This window comes from Doryrhamphus excisus, chromosome 16 (assembly GCF_030265055.1).
Source record: "Doryrhamphus excisus isolate RoL2022-K1 chromosome 16, RoL_Dexc_1.0, whole genome shotgun sequence".
Classification (NCBI taxonomy): domain Eukaryota; kingdom Metazoa; phylum Chordata; class Actinopteri; order Syngnathiformes; family Syngnathidae; genus Doryrhamphus; species Doryrhamphus excisus.
In genome coordinates this window covers 14896335-14917579 of record NC_080481.1, presented here as the reverse complement: position 1 = coordinate 14917579, position 21245 = coordinate 14896335, and the positions used below count along the sequence as shown (strand labels likewise).

At 43.0% G+C, this 21245-nt stretch overlaps 1 protein-coding gene across 10 annotated transcripts in view; it reads right to left on the bottom strand.

Moving 5' to 3' along the window:
- camta1a (calmodulin binding transcription activator 1a) overlaps positions 1–21245 on the bottom strand; it is a 312882-nt gene that overhangs the window by 167729 nt on the left and 123908 nt on the right. For all 10 annotated transcript variants that reach the window (XM_058052090.1, XM_058052091.1, XM_058052092.1 and 7 more), the window contains one exon: positions 5704–5771. In XM_058052090.1, coding sequence (XP_057908073.1) covers positions 5704–5771 — 68 coding nt within the window. The remainder of the gene's footprint in view (positions 1–5703; positions 5772–21245) is intronic.

Sequence of the window (21245 nt, the reverse complement as noted above, 5' to 3'; positions counted from 1 at the left end):
TTTCCATCAACAACAAAAAAAGTTAGCTTGGCAACCGGAATGAGAAGTCAGCTTCAAAGCCCATCTATGATGTCGTGGTGGTGGGTGAGATCAAAATATAGGGGGTCCTCACTCCTCAGCCTCTCTGGGAAAGTCTATTCCAGGGTGGTGGTGAGAAGGGCATGACTCGGCTACAAGAGGTTCAATGTAGTTTTAGTCCCGGTCGCGGAAAACTGGACCACCTCTACAACAACCAACTTTTCGTTGAAAATCAAATTGTACAAAAAGTAGGGGATATGAAACTAGCGTACAGTATATGTCACGCCCTGTGTGGGTTCCCTCGTGACAATTTGTGTTCCCTGTCTGGGCTTTGGCTTCCGTTGTTGACGCTCTTATTTTGTATTGGACTTCCTGTTTTGCCTCGTCTGCCTTCGTTGCCAAAGCCACCCACACCTGTCCCTAATTTCTGTGTGTATTTAGTTCAGGTGTGTGCTTCTCCCTGTGTGGGATCATTATAGTTTGTCCTTCTGCTTCCTGAGTTGCCTTTTTGCCTGCTGCTGCAATTTTTGCCAAATATAAATATTTTTACCTGCATTTGGTCCTGCTCTCTGCATCCTGGGGTCGCATCGCAACACAGACATGTCGAACTGTGACAGTATATATAGTAAAGATTTTGAAATGCTACAAAAACGCTGAATGTAGTTTTATTCCTAGATAGGATGTTGGTAATCTGTCCTTTCAAAGTATTAGTTTTCTTGTGTGAACACAAGTGGAGTGCATGTGAAGCATAGTTCATTTTAATAGTTGACTTGCTTGACATCAACAACACGGATTAAATAAAAACTGACAATTATTGTGTCCAAATTATTGGTCAGTCAAACCTGCAAGATGTATGTCAAATTTGTCAAAATATAAAGCATCCAAACGCTCAGATCCGAGTCTCGTTTAGAAGCCAGGTTTACAGCCACTACTAACAAAGCAGAAAAAGAAACATCCAGAAACACGCACACATTTTCATACAGACAAAGTCTCCTTTCTATAGACTTATAGATGCTCACGATAACAAGCAACCTTTTCACAATACTCAGGTGTCCATTAGCTCTTTGGCCAGACCGCTGTGTGACACCCTCTGGTCAATACTTTCTACATCTGACAGCATACAAACACCTCGCAAAAAGCCCAGAGGAGACGTTTGTCTCATTTATGGCAGGCAAAGAATGCCGTCTCTCTCTTTCTCTCTCTCTCTCTTCCAGACACATACTTTACACCCTCAAGATGAGGTCAAATCCCAAGTTGTTGCCCAGATTTGCAAACACATTGTTTCAGTGCATTGTTTGTGTTCAGACTCTTGACCAAAACACTGAGGCAACATGGACACATTTTCACTGGCCATGGATATAAAGAATAAGACTACCTTTCGGGGAGGAAACTCCTAATTGTCCCTTGGAATGCATCCCAATGTGTTGGGTGGCAGCTATGTTAAACGACAGCATGGCTGCGGCCTTCATTGAAGCCATAATGTCAGCGGTCTGGAGGTTTGCCGTTTGGATGGCAAATACTGTATGTGTAAAGGAGTAACTTCATAAAGTCACACACACTTTGTCAGACACACCGTTGGTACTCAGGAAAACCGGGACACAATGATGCTGCGTTCACCTCGCCTGCCCAAGGAGGAGCACTCATTGTCGGACACACTTTGTCAGAGGCACCGCTGGTGTCTCTCTTCCAGACACATACTTTACACCAGGGGTCTCAAACTCAATTTACTTGGGGGCCACTGGAGCTCGGGTCTGGGTGAGACTGGGCCGCATCAGGTTTTCCAAAAAAAAAAAAAAAAAAACGCATTTATTAAAAACAAAAAAATTAAAAAAATCTTCGCTTTGGTTCCAATTTTCTACAAGAAAAGCTCTGATAAAACATTCCACTGTTCTCAAATATCTTACTTTTTATTTTTCTACACAAAATAAGATGAAAAAAACAAATCAAGAATAAAGAAAATCAATCAGTAATAAATAAATATAACAATAATAATAATAATAATAAAACGGCAAATTTAAGAAACCAAATATAGTTGGTGGGTAGACAAAGTATTTTTTTTCAGATTAAAATGAACAAAGCATTATTAGAGCCCTGTAGACATGACAAAACACGACTATAGTCACATTTATACTTTTTTTTATTTACGACATATTGCGCAACTGCAGGGTCTTGAGACACATTATAACTCGCAAACTAGAGAGCTAGCGACCTAAACGGTAGCCTTCAAGTTATTTCCTTTAAACTTAAATAGCCAAAAACTTACCACTTCCACACGGATAGGGAGGATGACTATTAACAGTTATTTAACCTTTAACATGAACATTAATCAAATGTAATAATTTTTTCTGGGTACATGATACCATACAGCATCCATATCAAACTTGCGCGGGCCGCACTAACATTAAACTTTCATATCAAGGCGGGGGCCTCAAACTAGTGGCCGCGTGTTTGAGACCCCTGCTTTACACCCTCAAGATGAAGTCAAATCCCAAGTTGTTTCCCAGATTTGCAAACATTGTTTCAGTGCATTGTTTGTGTTCAGCCTCTTGACCAAAACACTGAGGCAACATGGACACATTTTCACTGGCCACGGATATAAAGAATAAGACTACCTATAGGGGAGGAAACTCCTAATTGTCCCTTGGAATGCATTCCCCACTGTGGAGTAAAGGTGTTGGGTGGCAGCTATGTTAAATGACAGCATGGCCGCCGCCTTCATTAAAGCCATAATACCAGGCTCTCCCCTTAATGGAAATGGAATCTAGCATGGCTGTGTGTGTAAATTAAAGTGCAGAGCCCGAGTTGGGAAAGATTTCCCTAGATCTGACATGTGCGGCCTGAATTAGCTGTAGCGCCGTTGAAGCAGTCGCTGGGAGAACACCGGTATTGATTTTAAACACGGTTGCACTTCCTATCTGAAAACGGATGTGTATTACTTGAGCAAGGAGCATCAATCACTCAGGAACGCCATTACTCTCCCCTTGCTGGCTTCAGAATATGTGGTAAACAGAAACCCCCCAAATTGAGAACATTGGTTATGTTGTTAGAGAACACATGATGGGAGAAGTATTGTAATATATATATGACGCTGCCGTCTCCGTTTGCATTGCATGTCACCTTGGTCAAACACCTCCTTGAACTCCAGCTGTGGCCCACTCCCATGTTTACAACCTGCATATGTCAGGGTTCTTACATGAGAGGCAGTCGTGCAGGTCTACCCTGCTGCACGTATGACCCCACTGCTGCTTATCTTTTCCTCCCATCACGCCCCAATGAACCTGTCCACAGAAACTAGGGGGGGGGGGGAGAATTAGCCTACTTAACCTATTCCCCACAGGGGTCACACCAACCATACACACACACCTATACACACACCTATCATCCAGATGTGTGATGACAAATGATAAGGAAACACTTAACCACAGGTGTCCCATGTTTGACCTATCACCTATTACCTTGAACAGAAAGCTTTTTCTATGGGGGCCAGCCATCAGTCATCTCCTATCAATCACACATATATGCAGCACCCTTTCACTGCTGACAAGCTTTCCAGGCCTGACATCCATCACTATGCTCTGCCCTTTTACTGACATCCAGGAAAACACACACATCAAAGCCCCTCTTGTGCACCTCCCTTGAAATCGACACATTCGAAACCTCCACACAACCTGTCCCGCAGTGATAGCTCCTCTACACCGTGGGATATGGTTTTTTTTGTGTTGTCAGGTGTTTTGCAGATGTACACACAAGGGGGGGCACTCCCCGGTGACATGTTTTCTGATATTGCTGCACCTGCACTGAGACATGACGTGGGGTTGAAATCCCAAAGAGCACAAGCAACCGAGAACACCACGTATGTGACAGCCAGTAGTGACAGACTGGCCCTGAGCATCCAGGGAACCATTTGGCTGGAAAGTCACTGGATCAAAAGTCGCACATCTCACACAAGTGTCAGTGTCGGGCTGTCTTCAGTTGGAGGACGCCAGAGTTGTGACATTTTCAATGTTAGAGCATCCTTCAGAACCTTTTTTTAAAAAAAAAAAAAAAACCTCTTTCACAATGTATACTTGCGTTTTTCACCAGAATTGCATTTCTTACATTTTGGAGTGAGTAGTAAAGGTAAAAGTAATACCAACTTTGGAATTAAAATGGAATGGTTTCTGTTTTAGCGCTATTATTACTGTCCCTTTGAGGCTGTAGGAGAGTAGTGTGGGGTGAGTAGCATGACCAAAGGATGTTAAAAAGCCCTCGGTCCATGTACAGGTACATGTGAAAAAATTACAATATCATTAATTTTTTTGTCACTTATTTCAGAATGTGAAAGCCATATATAATAGACATTGATTACACATTTAGTTCTTGAATTTTTGCTGATTGTGACTGAATGAAAACCCAAAATTTGAATATTGTGGAAAAACATCAATCTTGGAAAGTCATGGTGTCATAGCCTACAAAGTTATCCTGAGCCTTTTAATGGGTCAGATGGCAACATGGTCACGGGGAAGACTGCTGACTTGACAGATGTCCAGAAGACAATCATTGACACCCTCCGCAAGGAGGTATCCAAGCATATTAATGGAAAGTTGAGTGGAAGGGAAAAGTATGGTAGGACAAGGTGCACCAGCAAAAGGGATGACCGCAGCCTTCACATTGTCAATCAACATCCATTCAAGAATTTGGGGGAGCCTCACTAGCAGTGGACTGAAACTGGACTTGGCACATCAAGAGCCGCTACGCACAGATTAATCCTAGACATGGGCTACGAATGTTGCATTATCAAGCCACTCCTGAATCAGAGACATCAGAAGCTTCTTTCCTTGTCTAAGAAGAAAAAGGACTAGGCTGTTGCTCAGTGGTCCAAAGTCCTCTTTTCAGATGAAAGCCAATTTTGCATTTAATTTGGAAATCAAGGTTCCAGAGTCTTGAGGAAGAGTGGAGAGAGATGCAGAATCCATGTTGCTTGAAGCCTAGTGTGAAGTTTCCACAGTTAGTGATGATATGGGGAAGAATATCATCTGTTGGTGTTGGTTCCCTGTGTTTCCTGAAATTCTAATTTTCCGCATTTTGTGTTTCCATGATCTATAAGCCACAATTATCAAAATTTCAAGGAATATATGTTTGAAATGTTTCACTCTGTATAATGAATCTGTATAAAATATGGGTTTCACATTCTGAAATGAGTGACAAAAAATTATTGAACTTTTTCATGATTTTTTTTTTATGTAGAAGGGTGCATGCAACAAGCACCTAGCAACACCTTTGCCACACAAAGCATGTTGAGTCGAGTAAACATTACTATTCGCTTTTGTAACAAATCAATTTTGTCTGTACGACAACATTTGCAACAGAAAAAAATAAGCAAAGGGTGTTTATCCTGGAACTGGAGAGATCAGCTAAAGAATATCAATAAACAACTGTTTATTATCAATCCAAAGTCGTGCCTTATGTAAAAAAATGATTGGTCAAAATGTATGGTGCTCTATGAATGGGCATGCCTATTAAATGCAATGATTATATATAATGTTCCTTTGATTCGGTGTATCTGTGTGCACCGTGCTATCAGCCCGGCAGAATTGAACTTGAAAGATGTTGCAAGCCCAGCATTTTTTTTGAAAAAAACATTTTGAAATGAACAACAATGAATCATAAGTTATGGTTTTAAAGATGGCAGTATAATTGGCTTACCTTGTTTTAGGGGATGTTGTTAGCCATTCTTCATGCTTTTCAAACGTTATCAAATAAGCCGCAATCTCCTGTGAAAAAGAGCAGAGAGGAGAGAGGAGGAGTGAGGCTTAGATATGTCATCTTTAATCACCATTCTCTGGTGTTTGTAATACTGTGAGCCCACTTCATTGGCATTCCTCCAGCCTAAGCAGCAGCATAAATGGAAGCAAAACAGACCAGAGCAGTACCAGAGAGCTCAAGAAAGGTACATGGAGACCAGTAACGGTAATGCAAAAGACAAGACCTGGAAGGCAGTTAAGGTCAGATCATCTTCTGAGACCGACTTTGTTCCAAAAGCTTTGATCAAGCTCAAGGACATCAAGGTGCTAAGCAGAGAGATTGACATCTCTGTCTTACTGAGTGAGCATCTTTTCAAAATTTTGGTCCGATCCTCTCCTAAATCCTTTTTGATCTGCCCTTGACACGCCTCAAAGGATCTTTAACCTTTGAATAATAATTGCACAACAGTCTTCTAATGCGTCTACAGCCGGATCAGAACAGGTTGCCTTTGGAGTCAGGTTGTGTACAAAGTGACGTCAAGTACCGCTACACAGAGATTCTTAAACATTTCCCTTGTTTGTCCTGTCCTCGGCATCAGTTAAGTGTACGATGTAAGATGTCGGATCTTACCTGGCCATTTTCCTCACCAAACTAATAGGCATAAATAAAAGCACATTACATGCTGGTAGACAACCCAATGATTACCTGCGACAGGCGGCAATTCACTCCTCAGCTGGGACATTTATCACGTCCTGGGACTGTCGAGAGTACTTGACACAAGGACAGACCTGCTGCCATCTCTCATATGAATTTAAAGATGCACATCTCTCTCCGTGATGAATTGGTCGACAAAGCTTTGGCTATTCTGTGAGACTATTGTCTTGTTTGGTGTGTGGGACGAGAGTTTGAAAGAAACGATGGTGCTACGATTTTGTTGCTTCTTTTGACTAATTGGTGCACTTAAAGCCGCTGGATGTTACTGACTCAAGTAATGGTTTTATTTCATTTGAACATGCATCAGATTACAATTGAGTGCATCACATAATCAATTCACAGTTCCACATGTCCAAAAGGAGTAGGAAGAAGCAAAGCTTATTAAATTCTACCCCTCCATCTGGTACTTTTACAATCAGTTACTGGTACATTTGTTCACTTCCTGCTTTCCTATTATAGTTTTTCATTCATTCATTTTCTACCGCTTTTTCCTCACAAGGGTCGTGGGGGATGCTGGAGCTGTTACATTTGTCCACTTCCTGCTTTCCTAATATAGTTTTTCATTCATTCATTTTCTACCGCTTTTTCCTCACAAGGGTCGCGGGGGTGCTTGAGCCTATCCCAGCTGTCTTCGGGTGAGAGGCGGGGTACACCCTGGACTGGTGGCCAGCCAATCACAGGGCACATATGGACAAACAACCATTCACACTCACATTCATACCTATGGATAATTTGGAGTCACTTAACCTAGCATGTTTTTGGAATGTGGGAGGAAACCGGAGTACCCGTAGAAAACCCACGCATGCACGGGGAGAACATGCAAACTGGTGGAATTGAACCGTGGTGTCCTAGCTGTGAGGTCTGCTTACATTTTTTTTAAGCAAAAAATATGAGAACTCCACCACCGGCTAGCATATGCCGCTAATCCTCATTTTGGCCTAAATAAGATGATTGGTCACTCGATCAACAATTTGCAATCATGATGTTGTTACGATCACGATCATTAGCTGACAGCAAACTTACAGTAACTAATCTGCATGCGCGTGTCCCGTAGAGCGTCGCTTACACACTCAAAGCGCGAAAAGGGCGGGTTCAGGTACCTTTACCTTTAAAAGTTAATGCCCTCTCGGCATTGGCTCGATGTGACATACCGCAGCTTTAATGTATGCACCATGGAAAAGAGGTTCCGATAGACTTGGTCCCAACTGTGACCTGGCACGGGGACACAGCACAATGGAGGCAGCCCATAAGGATGCTGCAGGCTGCAGCCATGTGAGGGTATTTCTAGTCTGGCTGCTGTCCCGGCAAAGAAAGGTTGTAGCTTGAACTAGTGCCCTTGCCTCCAGGTGCAAGCTGAGGCTCGCCGCACTGTGTTGATTAACTTGCCATTCTGTTGAAGTTTAAACTACCCAGAAGGGAATTGTCAAAGACAGATAAAGAATAATCTTCCAGTTTAAAATATCGCTTGTATTATAAAATAGCCGTAAATGCTGAGAAAAGCACAGTTTCTGGAAGCGCAAGCACACCGAGCAAATGTGTTAATTGTTTCAATAACAATTATGGCGAGTACAAGGAAAAAGGGTCATGGTAGCGTTATTTTTATGCATGCATTTGTAAGTAAATTAGACTAACACAGCACTGATTAGATTAATGCAAGCTATTCAGCAGGGAGATTGTGGCGGGTGACCGTGGTGCCTGTTAACACCTTCCATCACTCCTCTCTTAAAAATCCATCCACATTCTCACTTGCAGACTATCCAAGAGGCTGCAGCATGGTCTCCCATTAAAGACTTGAAAACACAAACAAAGACGAGCCTTTGTACCTCTGGCTTTTTGTGTGAGCCCCTCCTTTACGAACAGATGCCAGGGATAATACCAACCCCCCGACCAACCATAAAGGTGGAATAATCTTATGGCGAGGAAACAAACAAAAACAGACGCGCGGCCATTAAACAGCTGCAAAGAGACAAAGTTTGCATGGGCGGCATAATGAGAGGCTAGCATGCGTTCAGGTTGAGCAAACACGCTTGTGGGTGAGTGCGAGAGGGATGGGTTGGGGGGGGGGGGTTGTAGTGCTCAACACTGATGGTGCATCAAAGTCAAACGAGCAGCTGTCAATGGGCTTTGGACTCTATCTGCTGACCTCAACGCCTCTGGCCTGCTCTCAGTCACTGGGGAAATATTCAGGGAAGGCTCTCGGTACACACAGAACCTGCCTCGCTCAACCTCACATGTCAGGAGTTTTGGTCCTGCAAGGCTGTTTGTACTTCCTCTCCGTTTGCCTCATCCTCCTCTCATGACATGATCCCGGCCAAGGTTTTGTCTCTAGGTGCTGTTGAAATATACTACACATGCGGCGTTGTGGAAAAAAAATGTAAGAAAAGTCAGTTTGCACCAGTTTGGAGAGTACGACTATGACTTGTTTGGTGTGAATCTCATCTGGACACCTTGTTAGAAGTCTCTAGGCTGATTGAGATGGAGAGTTTGTCGGTGTGTGTGCTTCTGTCTGCTGACTTACAATCAGTGTCATCAGCATCACCAGTCACCTGTCTCAGCCCGACGTGCCGTTAGCATTGTCTTGCAATGAAGGTGTCACTCCCGCACTCATCGCCTTGCCTCTTTTTTTTTCTCCCCTCTGCATACCATCTTTAACTTAACTTTTCTAAAAAGGTAAAAATCCAACATGAGAAAACGGTTTTGTGACTCGCCTTTCAAATGATACTTTCGCTCTATAGGTTACGGCATTTTTCCTCAAGAGAATGGGGTTTTGAAATATCTACCAAGGTGAAATTGGAGATGACACTAACTTATTCATTCTATTTCACTTCTTAGCACCAAAGAAAGGAGCGGAAACAGCATCAGAAAATACACACTACGTGACCCTTTCTTTAATATGCTTGTCGCAATCAGTTGCAGTCACAATTCCCTCTTTGTAGGCTGGATCACAGCCGTCACCCTTTCATGGAACACAAAAGGCATCGGCAAACATGAGGGTGGTATTTGATGGAGGTATTCCATGACGGAGGGAACCACTGTCCCGGAATAACCTGACGCCAGACTGGTGTGATTTGGACCCTGTGCTGGAGCCTAGACAAACAACCATTCACACTCACATTCATACCTATGGACGATTTGGAGTCGCCAATTAACCTAGCATGTTTTTGGAATGTGGGAGGAAACCGGAGTACCCGGAGAAAACCCACGCATGCACGGGGAGAACATGCAAACTCCACACAGAGATGGCCAAAGGTGGAATTTAACCCTGGTCTCCTAGCTGTGAGGTCTGCACGCTAACCACTCGACCGCCGTGCCGCCCTCATTCGTATTTATCATCAAAATAATTTTTGGTAAGCGACATATAGAAATACACTTTCTGTGTTATTTTAAAGGGGACCTATTATGCTGATTTTTGTCTTAAGTTGTGGACTCCTATAGAGCAGCTACACACAATAACCCGCACACAAAGCTTTCTAGATCTTCCAAAATCTGCACCTATTCCAGCTGTATTTCCGAGCATTTCCAAAGCTGTCTTAATTGTAATGTTTTTGGAAAACCGCAGTACCCGGAGTACTCCACACAGAGATGGCCGAGGGTGGAATTTAATTCAGGTCTCCAAGCAGTGAGGCGTGTGCGCAAACCACTCCTCGACCATGCAGCCACCACCCATAATATCCCCCTCTTTTGCCTCTACAATATATCCGTGGCAGTCAATGGCAGTAATCAGTGGTGCAGCAGATCACAAACAATTTGCAGCCCGAGTATTTATAGATGGTATAAAACAATTTAATACAATTAATCATAATGTCTTCATAAAAAAATAAATAACGGTACGGCATCAGGAGTGTAGTCTTAATCTGGGTGAAAAGTTACTTAAACAAGAAACAGTGCAGTGCAAGGACCCCCATTCATGTAAATGAATGAAAACAAATGTACTATACTCTGTATGTCGGATTCAAAAATAGAACAAAGTGAGTAAATACCTCAAATATTGTAGTAATATGAGCTATTTTTTTATATGAAAATAATGGAACTGATCAACTCGTTGACACAATTGACAAGAGGCAACGGATCGACTTGGTGGTGAATGTTACGGTGGGTAAAGCCATTCCCACTCTGACTATGATGGCGAATCACAACAAGGATACCATCTTGGAGAAGTTTTCGGCTTTGCAAAGGCAGTCAGAGACCGAAATGGACACAGAGTCTAATGGAACATGGCTGCTCACACTAACCCAAACAATAACCTTAATCTGGATTTCGGCTTACCACCCCACGCCGAAACCAAGGTCGTGTTGTGATAACAGCTTCTCCCAAGAGATAACTGCAGTGGGACGCTCTGACCCTCCATTATTTCTTCACGGACACCTGTTTGTTTCTCCTGTCTGGGCTCACCTACTGACGTATCCATGGCAACTGCTGTTTGATCGCAATGACACCATGCAAACTGAGCTCTAAGATCGGGCACCATGTGATGGGGGGGGGGACGTCCGCGGGCCACGCACTGTAAGACACACATATGCCTCATCCAACCCTTTCCACTTCCTGGTTGTGTTCATGTTGTGTAAACAATGTGTTTACTTGTGCAAATGTATGCTGAGGTTTTTTTTTAACAGTCCCACATTTTCAGTTCTTCATTTTTGGAGTTTAGTTTGGAATTCCATTTTTCCCTGTGTACTTTTCTCCCCCTCCTTCATTGCCCAATTATCCTGTCCACTCCTTGTCTCACTGTATAGTATGTTGTAGTATATAAATATGTATGGATGATTGCACAATTTCGCTTGTACTTGTGTATAAGTGACGATCAACAAAGCGCCATCTCTCATTCATTCCTTCTCATTTCAAGAAACATAATTAATTGATGGGACACAGACAAAGGGTAGGATTAAATAAGAGCTGCTTCTTCCTACTCCTTTTCAGACATGTTGAATTGTGCGACTGTAAACATGTATACAGTGTAACCTTGCATGTATATATGTTCGAAATACACAATCATTATGATTACCATAAATAGGGAGCGAAAGCTTCAGCTAATGAATTGAATATGAGCAAGCAAGAGGATGTGAAAGAGAAGATAGAGCAATGTTGGTTTAGACAACAAAGGACAATGCCTGTGGCCTGCCTTGTGGTGAAGCCTGGGGAATGCATTCTCAAAGCTTTGACCTTGCCTTGTACTTGAAAAACAGGAAGTGCATGAGAGAGGGGCCAAGGGAAGGAGACAGTGAGAGGAGCCCTCCCTGATGACCTGGGTTTCACTGTGGAGTGCCAGGTCATCTGATACTTCCTCCAAGGCAGCCGAGGAAACTAACCTGCTCAGGGCCATGCACAAATCCACTCGCAGGGGGGAGGAGGGGTTGCCGAAGCTCGAAGCCATCACAAGACTATGCCGGCACAAATTTAAATGCAATTAGACCCAGAAGAGATGCATATACACACAGGAGAGAGGGATGCAGCAAGAAGCTGAAGAGTAACCGAAAAGGTACAATAACCATAAAGGATGAGAGAAGAGAGGAAAAAAAGTTCTTTTTTTTCCTCTGTATGACAATGATAAATGCATTAACACAAGTAGAAGCATAAAGGTGGCGATTAAAAAGTATGCTTTGGTTCGATGCAAGCAAACCCACTGAATAATTTTGAGGGTTTTTTTTTTTGTTTATACTTCATGAATTTTTAATGCACAAGCAATAACATATCACACGTTTTATGCATGTAAGCTCAGGCACAATATATTACTCTTCAAGGAAGGTGAAAGAAGTGTGTGAATCAATTCAAGCAAGTCCGACTGGCCTTTATGACTGTTTGCGCACATCTAATAGGATCCACTGTCAAGACTGATGCTCGGGGCGGAACTTGGGGGGGGGGGTAGTCAGAGGGGTGATACAGTAGCAGACATACAGTCAAAGAAGAGAGAAAGAAAATAGACGCAAAAACAATGGGGTGTGAACAGAGTATGGGGCTGTTGACAGCTGCACTTGGCATCTGTTAAAGTGTTGCAAGGCTGTGCTACGAGTCCCTCTGCTGGGTTAAAAAGATGCCCCCACCCCGCCCCCATCAACTCTCTGCTCATTAAGACTTCTGTGGGGCTTCCATGAGATCCCCAAACTGATTAGAGGGGATGGCTGTCCACTTTAGATCCACTGTAGTGAAGCCACATGGTGCTTGTTCATTGCGTCGCGACAACTACTAACAACTCATGTTTGGCTACAGATATGCTGCGTCATTTTTGGCAGAAATTGGAAATGAGAAGTTTGCATTGCTGCCACAGAGCAAGATGGATGTTTTTGTATGCAAGCTGAAAGTCCCCTGGACGTCACCCCCACAGTGCGAGCCTTATTCATTCATTCATTTTCTACCACTTTTCCTCACGAAGGTCACGGGAGGTGCTGGAGCCTATCCCAGCTGTCTTGGGGCGAGAGGCGGGGTACACCCTGGACTGGTCGCCAGCCAATCACAAGGCACATATAGACAAACAACCATTCACACTCACATTCATACCTATGGACAATTTGGAGTCGCCAATTAACCTAGCATGTTTTTGGAAACCGGAGTACCTGGAGTACTCCACATAGAGATGGCAAGGGTGGAATTGAACTTGGGTCTCCGAGCTGTGAGGTCTGCGCGCCAACCACTCGATCGCCGTGCCGCCCTCATTTGTATTTATCATCAAAATAATTTTTGGTAAGCGACATATAGAAATACACTTTCTGTGTTATTTTAAAGGGGACCTATTATGCTCATTTTTGTCTTGAGTTGTGGACTCCTATAGAGCAGCTACACACAATAACCCGCACACAAAGCTTTCTAGATCTTCCAAAATCTGCACCTATTCCAGCTGTATTTCCGAGCGTTTCCAAAGCTGTCTTAGTTGTAATGTTTTTGGAAAACCGGAGTACCCGGTAGCTACCGAATTGGGTGACTCTGGGGGTGTTAGTTCATGACTACAGGGCTCTAATGTACTTTAGGTGGTCATGGGTGGTGGGGGGGCATTTTTTGGTTTCATTTTCAAGTTCAGTCCCTACAGTACAGATAAATATATAAATATGACCGGTTTCTCTAGTAATAAAATCATATTTTCAATGTTTGACACTGTCCATAATTATTGCAAAGGCCTTTAAGCTGCTGTACTCACTGACGCTCCTATGGACGATTGCTTTTTCCTCCATAGGGGTGGAACAAGAAAGACAAACCACCCATTGCTTAACATTATACATAGTTTGGGGATCTATTTGGTATTGATCCCGGATAGCCGTTTTCCAGTCGTTGGTCAGTGGCTGTGGTCACATTTGTGCTTGGCATGCTGGTCTTACGATCGCTCTGAAAAACAGAAGCATTCTCCCGGGGAGCCTCTGCTTATTCCTCAGCATCGCATGCCTCTCTGCTCCCATAATCGATGTTCACCACAGTTGCTGGTCCACCAACACAATCCGTTTTATGTGCAAAATGTCACAGACCCGGTCAGGCCTTCAGTTATTTCCAGTGTGATTACACATGTGCCTTATTCCTGGGGATGCCCCAATCGATGGGCTAGTGACCAGAATCAGGGGGTTTCATCTTGATCGGCCATGGCTGGTGACCTCCTGCTACTGATCCTCCGCGGGTCAAAATGACACACCCCAAATGTCATAAAACACACACATGCACACTCATAAACATGTGTAGAAGCAAAAACTAGTTTTATTCTACTTAAAAAATATGCAATATTATGTACATCTGACTTCTGTGTATATTTATCGCCAGATTTCAATTATGGTACATTTTGTCTTTAAATCAGGCGCTTGGGATTCATTCATTCATTCATTTTCTACCGCTTATCCTCACGAGGGTCGCGGGGATGCTGGAGCCTATCCCAGCTGTCTTCGGGCGAGAGGCGGGGTACACCCTGGACTGGTCGCCAGCCAATCACAGGGCACATATAGACAAACAACCATTCACACTCACATTCATACCTATGGACAATTTGGAGTCGCCAATTAACCTAGCATGTTTTTGGAATGTGGGAGGAAACCGGAGTACCCGGAGAAAACCCACGCATCCACGGGGAGAACATGCAAACTCCACACAGAGATGGCCGAGGGTGGAATTGAACCCTGGTCTCCTAGCTGTGAGGTCTGCGCGCTAACCACTAGACAGCCGTGCCGCCCGCGCTTGGGATTAATTAGCAATTTAACCAAAAATGGCAAGGTGGTCTCAGTTCCAATTAACTATGGTTTCGCAACCAAAGCCTTACAGTAGACCGTCTGGGAAAAAATAGCAGTGCATTATATCTGCAATATTTGCAGCACTGCCATACCTGCAGTACTGAACCCAATTATTTGGTTGTGGAAAACTGCAGTGTAAACTACAAGATAGACCTGAAGGACTGATGAATAGGGTCTGTGCAAGCGCAGATCAGATGTAAGCGACACGGAATTGGACGTAAAGTTGACTGAGATGTAATACATTCATCTTTGTCAGCCATAATTAGGCTACATGGCGACCCTGTGGTTATTGCTATGGATGTGTGTGTGCCTGCTGTTCTAAAGCCCATATGGGACCTCCTACGGCTGTACCCTTGAGAAAATGCGTCCTGTGCAATGATTCTTTTGCATCCTTCCCTACTCTTAATTCTTTCCCCTTCTGGCGCTAACTTCTGGCAAAGGCTTTAAGACGTGTACCATTAAAGAAATGTCGCGGCGTATTATTACACAGGAGGACAATATGTACACATGGAAACACTGGAAGGTGTTGAAGGCCTCGGCTAAAAAGTGGCCAGGTTCACCTCCATGCACTTTGTGTGTTCATGCTCTATGAACTCTGGTGCCCACTCTGCACATCATTGACCTCTTTGAAGCACCTCCACGCATATAGTCACTTCCTGCTGACAGCTGGACCAAGTAGAACAAAGACACAGAGCCTCCATGATTCAAAATATGATGTAAGGTAAGATGACACACTGTAGCTCGTGTTTTTCATACTTTACACGAGACAAATATGGCAATGAAAATCCACTGCGAGGGCATTATGTGTCATCAAAATATAAATGGGTAGAGATTTCTCTCACTGGAGACATTGTAACAATCTTTTCTATGCAGCGCATTGTAAAATTTCACTCGTATTACCGATAGGAGAGCAGCAATACAATCGAGCACAACTATAATAACAGTGGACTCTAGTGTGTCACCGTTTCACTTGTGTCAATCATGTCGGCTATCATCTTGGCCCGATGCACTTCACAGATGAGGGAAGGAAGGTGGGTGGTTCGCAGAGGCTCCCCCTGGCTTCCATGTGCAAATGAGAAGAGGTCTGTCTGCGAGCCCAATAGCGTATTTATTTCAGGCTCCAGAATCAATTAATGCCTATATTATCCTCTGAATTACTATTCAGTGCCGCCAAATGACTGAAGCGCCCTTGCATGAAACCAATTTCAAACCTTCAATCCAAGATACACCCAATGCCACCCAAAAAAACCTGTCCTCTAAAAATCAGTGCGTTATTAGACCTGAACTCATACATGCAGGAAAAAATAAGTGTGTGAGAATATTGTCTGTGCAGTGAATCTAATATCCTCATCTCTTTTTGTTTCAAATTGAGTAGCGAGATACATCATGTTCTACGGAGAGGGGGTACATGCACAGTAAAAGCAGCGAAAGTACAGTTGAAGGTCACGAGACTAAGTGGTTAAGTAAAGTGGCATGATGTTATGTCAATTTCTGCAGGAAGTATTCTGAAGACAAGCGGAATGAATGACAGCAACAACACTGATGCGTCCTGGAAATGGCTCAGCAATGGAAAAAGAAAGGGTCGGGTCCTCAGCTCGTGCCAATTAGCTCGGAGAAAGTCACCCCCCTCCCCATGCACACACACTTTCTGACTGCTTTTTACTTGTTAGCATGAAAGTATCATCAATGTCTGCCAAACTGTATTCTTTGTTACCACTTTCTGTCCAGTCTGTACAGCAAACGCTGACCCTTGTAATTCTACATGAGCCAGTTACATCTCGGTGAGCCTGTCAGCAGACACACACACACACACACACACACATACACAAATATGCTCTCCAAGCACATACACTATATCAGTCAAATCCTTGCATGAACTACTCTTTTTGCTCTTAGCTACGGCTATCCTGCTGACTGATGTGATTGTTAGCTGCAGAAGAGGACCTCTTAATTCAAGTGCACGGGAGTGAGCGGGTTTTAGTGGGGGTCAATATGTGGATCTGTGGAGCGATGGCTGGAATGGTCTGACCTGTTATAGAAACTGACAAGTGGTCTGTCTCACTGTGTGCTTTGTGCTCAACATGAAAATAATAATCACGCGAAGAACCAGGTACAGTTTTAGCAGAAACCATCACACTGAGTCAGTCAGTCAATCACAGGGCACATACAGTATAATGGAGACAAACAAGCATTCACACTCACACCGATGGACAATTTATAGTCTCCAATAAGCTGTGAGGCTGACATGCTAACCACAATAACATATTTTAATTAACTTTCCCTCAACTTTTTTTTTTTTTTTTAATCAATAGTTCCACTTCCAATGTGAGCATTATCGGCTTCTCATCGTTCCTGTCTAAAACTTTGGCTCGGTTCAAAGGTGAGCCAAAGGCGGCATGTGAAGGCTGCTCCCTGCAGACAGTAGAGAATCGATCAAGCAGACGCGATGACCACTTCCCTTTTGTGTGGCCAGTCTGGCTCTGTGCATTTCTCCTCTGTTTATCTCCCTGGCGTTGTTCGCTGGCTTCATGCTCTTAATTAAACATGCGGCACGGCTATTAATTGTCAACCAGATTCAATTTGTTCCCCAGGCACACAGTGAATGGGCCTCTCCTTCCAGGACAAAGGTGTCTGAGGAGCCATGTCACAGTTGAACAAAGGGCTGAAGGCATCACTTCTATCTCCCACAGCCTTAGCCACAGTTTACAGGCAGCCATTGAATGAGGTGTTATACCAGCAGGCTTCCAGACAGGTACTGAGGAGATGTTCAGAAAAAAAAAAAAGCCTTTTATCTGTTGACATTTAAGTAGAAACAAAGCACTGGATTTAATTTACCTGCTTCACCTTTGCAAGCCACCATTAAGCATTTACCTGCATAGATACCCATTCTGTGAAATACGCTTCATGATGGTTAGTATCTAAGTTGTTTATACTTCCTTTACATGGCAAATATTTGACAAAAATAGAGAAAACAAATCAGTCTATAACCAATATAGTGATGTGCGGTCATAGCCTCACCACCATTAAACTATGTTATAAATGTATTTTCAGTAGGATTCCAATCGGTTTTAACATTTTCTTAATAAAAATCACTGAATTTGAGATTTCAAATACAGTGCAGAATGCTGAGATGCGGCAGCAACGAATCTCTCAGATTATGTGTGTGAGCTGCGCAATGCAACGAGTGCACTGGATTTCTTAAGCTAATAGCTATGGTATTGTACTGCCAAAAAAAACGACGTCCGACTTGTTTACTGAATGCCTTAAAAAGCTTATTTTCTCTCGATTTTTATAATAAATACAATACAAGTGTAAAGTTGACTATATATGGGTGTTATTTCATGTCTAGAAGGACTCCTATTTCGCAGAAATTCATTTATGATGGTCAGGAGTGGGCTGCACGGTGGACGAGTGGTTAGCACGCAGGCCACACAGCTAGGAGACCGGAGTTCGATTCCACCCACGGCCATCTCTGTTCTCCTCGTGCATGGGTGGGTTTTCTCCAGGTACTCCGGGTTTCGGTTGGCGACTCCAAATTGTCCATAGGTATGAATGTGAGTGTGAATGGTTGTTTGTCTATATGTGCCCTGTGATTGGCTGGCGAGCAGTCCAGGGTGTACCCCGCCTCTCGCCCGAAGACAGCTGGGATAGGCTCCAGCACGCCCGCGACCCTCGTGAGATTAAGCGGTAGAAAATGAATGGTCAGGTATTCAACCAATTAACTGCAATAAACAAATAATTACTGTTTTACAACAAAGTACAAGATGATAGGATGCATGTACTTCATATACAAACAGCCACCACAAAAAATATAATTCATGACGATGCATCAACATTACTGCATTCAGCATCAGGCCTCATCCAGGTGCCGGCACATTCATTTCTTTGCAATTTCCTCATCCGCCCCACTTCTGGAACTCCAGCTGTCACCTCAATTGTTGCTGCCTTGCTCCGATATCTTCACATCCTTTTCCACCTGTCATGTGCGCCGCATTCTTTCACACGTTTCAGATGGTCTGAACCCAAATACATCAAAATGCCACTAATAGATCAAAATTTGATGTCGGTGGTCTGGGAGCAGCTCAAACTGAAACTTTGAACATAGAACTACATTTTTGTTGTTGCCGGGACCGTGAATAGAGGGAAGTAGTAGCCTACAAGAGATATTTAATTGACGGTAACAGGAAGGATGGCAGGAGAAAACATTTAAAACTCAACCTGTTAGCTTGTCTGTGAAATCAGAGATCAGTGTGTATAGACTGGTCATATATCTCATCTTGTTTCATATTACAGTAAACTATATCAGACTCGGATATATCGGAAATTCGCTCACAACGGACAGATAAAAAAGAACCGATTTTTCTGTAATGCATTTCCAATAAAAATTAATGCATATATCGGGTTTTTTATAACGGATTTCGCCTGTTTCGGACAAAATCTCCAGTCCCGTTCCAATGCATTTCCATTAAATTTCCCTCGCATATATCGGATGGCCGCATCGTGGCGCTGCGATTCGCCGAATCGTGACAGGCCGCTATACGACGTCATTTGCAGCGTTGCCTGCGCGTCCAGGTACATTGGAAACATAGTCAAGGAAGTGCCTTTTTATAACGGATAAAATCTGATTTACGCATATACCGGATATAAATCCGATATATGCGTAAAACGGACATTTTCCGGTATACGCATATAACGGATTTCGCTTATATCGGACAAAACCAGTGGGAACAATTGAATCCGATATATCCGAGGTTTACTGTATCCACATACTGTATTGTATATAACTCTGGGAATAACTGTTGATTTTGTTAATACTTGGGTTGTTTATATTGTTTATTTTTCTATATTGTGTAATTTGTACTGCTTAACTGACTCTGTACTCTTGCTGCTGTGCAATACAAATTTCCCCACTGAGGGACGAATAAAGGCATATCTTCTACACATCGTATACAATGCCATGCAAACATTATGAAGCACCTCAAAAGGTCCTCACAATCAAACAAGAATGCGGCTGATGGAGTGCAAAAGTTCTACCCACTGGCGGCTTGCAGTATACCGTCACATCTCGACCCACAGGGCCTTAAAAACGTCTAGCAAAGCAGCGATCCAGTGAAATTAGCATTAAAACACAGTTGTTGTTAAAAAAGAACATGTTGCACATAACACATTTTTGTTTAGAACGCATTGTTGAAACATTGTGATATTTTAATGAGAGTTGTGCAAAGGTTCCATAGCACATATAGAAGGGAGAACTTTTCCCTGGAGTGGCTGCCTTTTCAGCAATCCCAATATTTTGCTGCGGGTGAACTCACAGAGCTGTTGAGGAATTACTTATTTAAAAGATAAGGTTTCCACTATTGTCAGCAAAAAAAAAAAAAAAAAAAAAAACACCTCTTGTCCATAACGGGAGAAAAGCAATGCAGTGTGAAATCAAAGGTCAGCCAGAGACAAATAGCACTAACAGGCAAGAGCAAGGGTGACAAACACACTCTCTCTCTACGCTCCCCAAATTAATTAAGAGTGGAGATTCAACATGGCATCTCCAACACGGAGAACCTTAGTTCTTAGTGAGACATCAAAAGAGAAACAAACAAACCCTCTGTTATTCGACTGCAATCCCAAACATGTTTACCAACTACTTCCATTGAACACGTTTATGTCTGCTTTGATAAGTCATTGATTTTAAACTCCACTCCGAGAAACACCCGTTTAGCAGGTTTCACCGCCACAACTCCTGTCCCGTCTGCCTGTCTTCATCACAGCTCGGTTAGGGTGCCAAATTAAAACACTTTAACCCCAGTCATGTGTGCTGAGCTACAGAATGTGTGCCTGTGAAGCTGGGACACCGGATGGAACGATGCAAACAAATTGCATGTTACTTTAAATGACTTTGCATGTCTGGTGAGGGAACGTTGAGGCTGAAAATGGATCATCTCAGAATGACAAACATCAGCAATGGCTTGGTTGCCGTGAATAAACCAAACTTTATACAGTAAACCTCGGATATATCGGATTCAATTGTTCCCACTGGTTTTGTCCGATATAAGCGAAATCCGTTATATGCGTATACCGGAAAATGTCCGTTTTACGCATATATCGGATTTATATCCGGTATATGCGTAAATCGGATTTTATCCGTTATAAAAAGGCACTTCCTTGACTATGTTTCCAATGTACCTGGACTGGGCAATGAAAAGAGACGTAAGGTAATGAGAATTTAACTTTATTGGACTCTGAGCATAACAAATTGTTAATTAAGCTAGGCCCTGTTACGCCCGTCAGGCCTACGTTATTTCCAATAGTGAGGTTAAGATCTCATTCACTGCTGTGCTAGTATTATTGACGTCACTCACTTTTATATTTGTCCTAAATCTGGAGCCAGGAGAAAGACAATAGCCAGTGACATCAACAAGATTAGCATAACGATGCGGCCATCCGATATATGCGAGGGAAATTTAATGGAAATGCATTGGAACGGGACTGGAGATTTTGTCCGAAATAGGCGAAATCCGTTATAAAAAATCTGATATATGCAATGAATTTTTATTGGAAATGCATTACAGAAAAATCGGTTCTTTTTTATCTGTCCGTTGT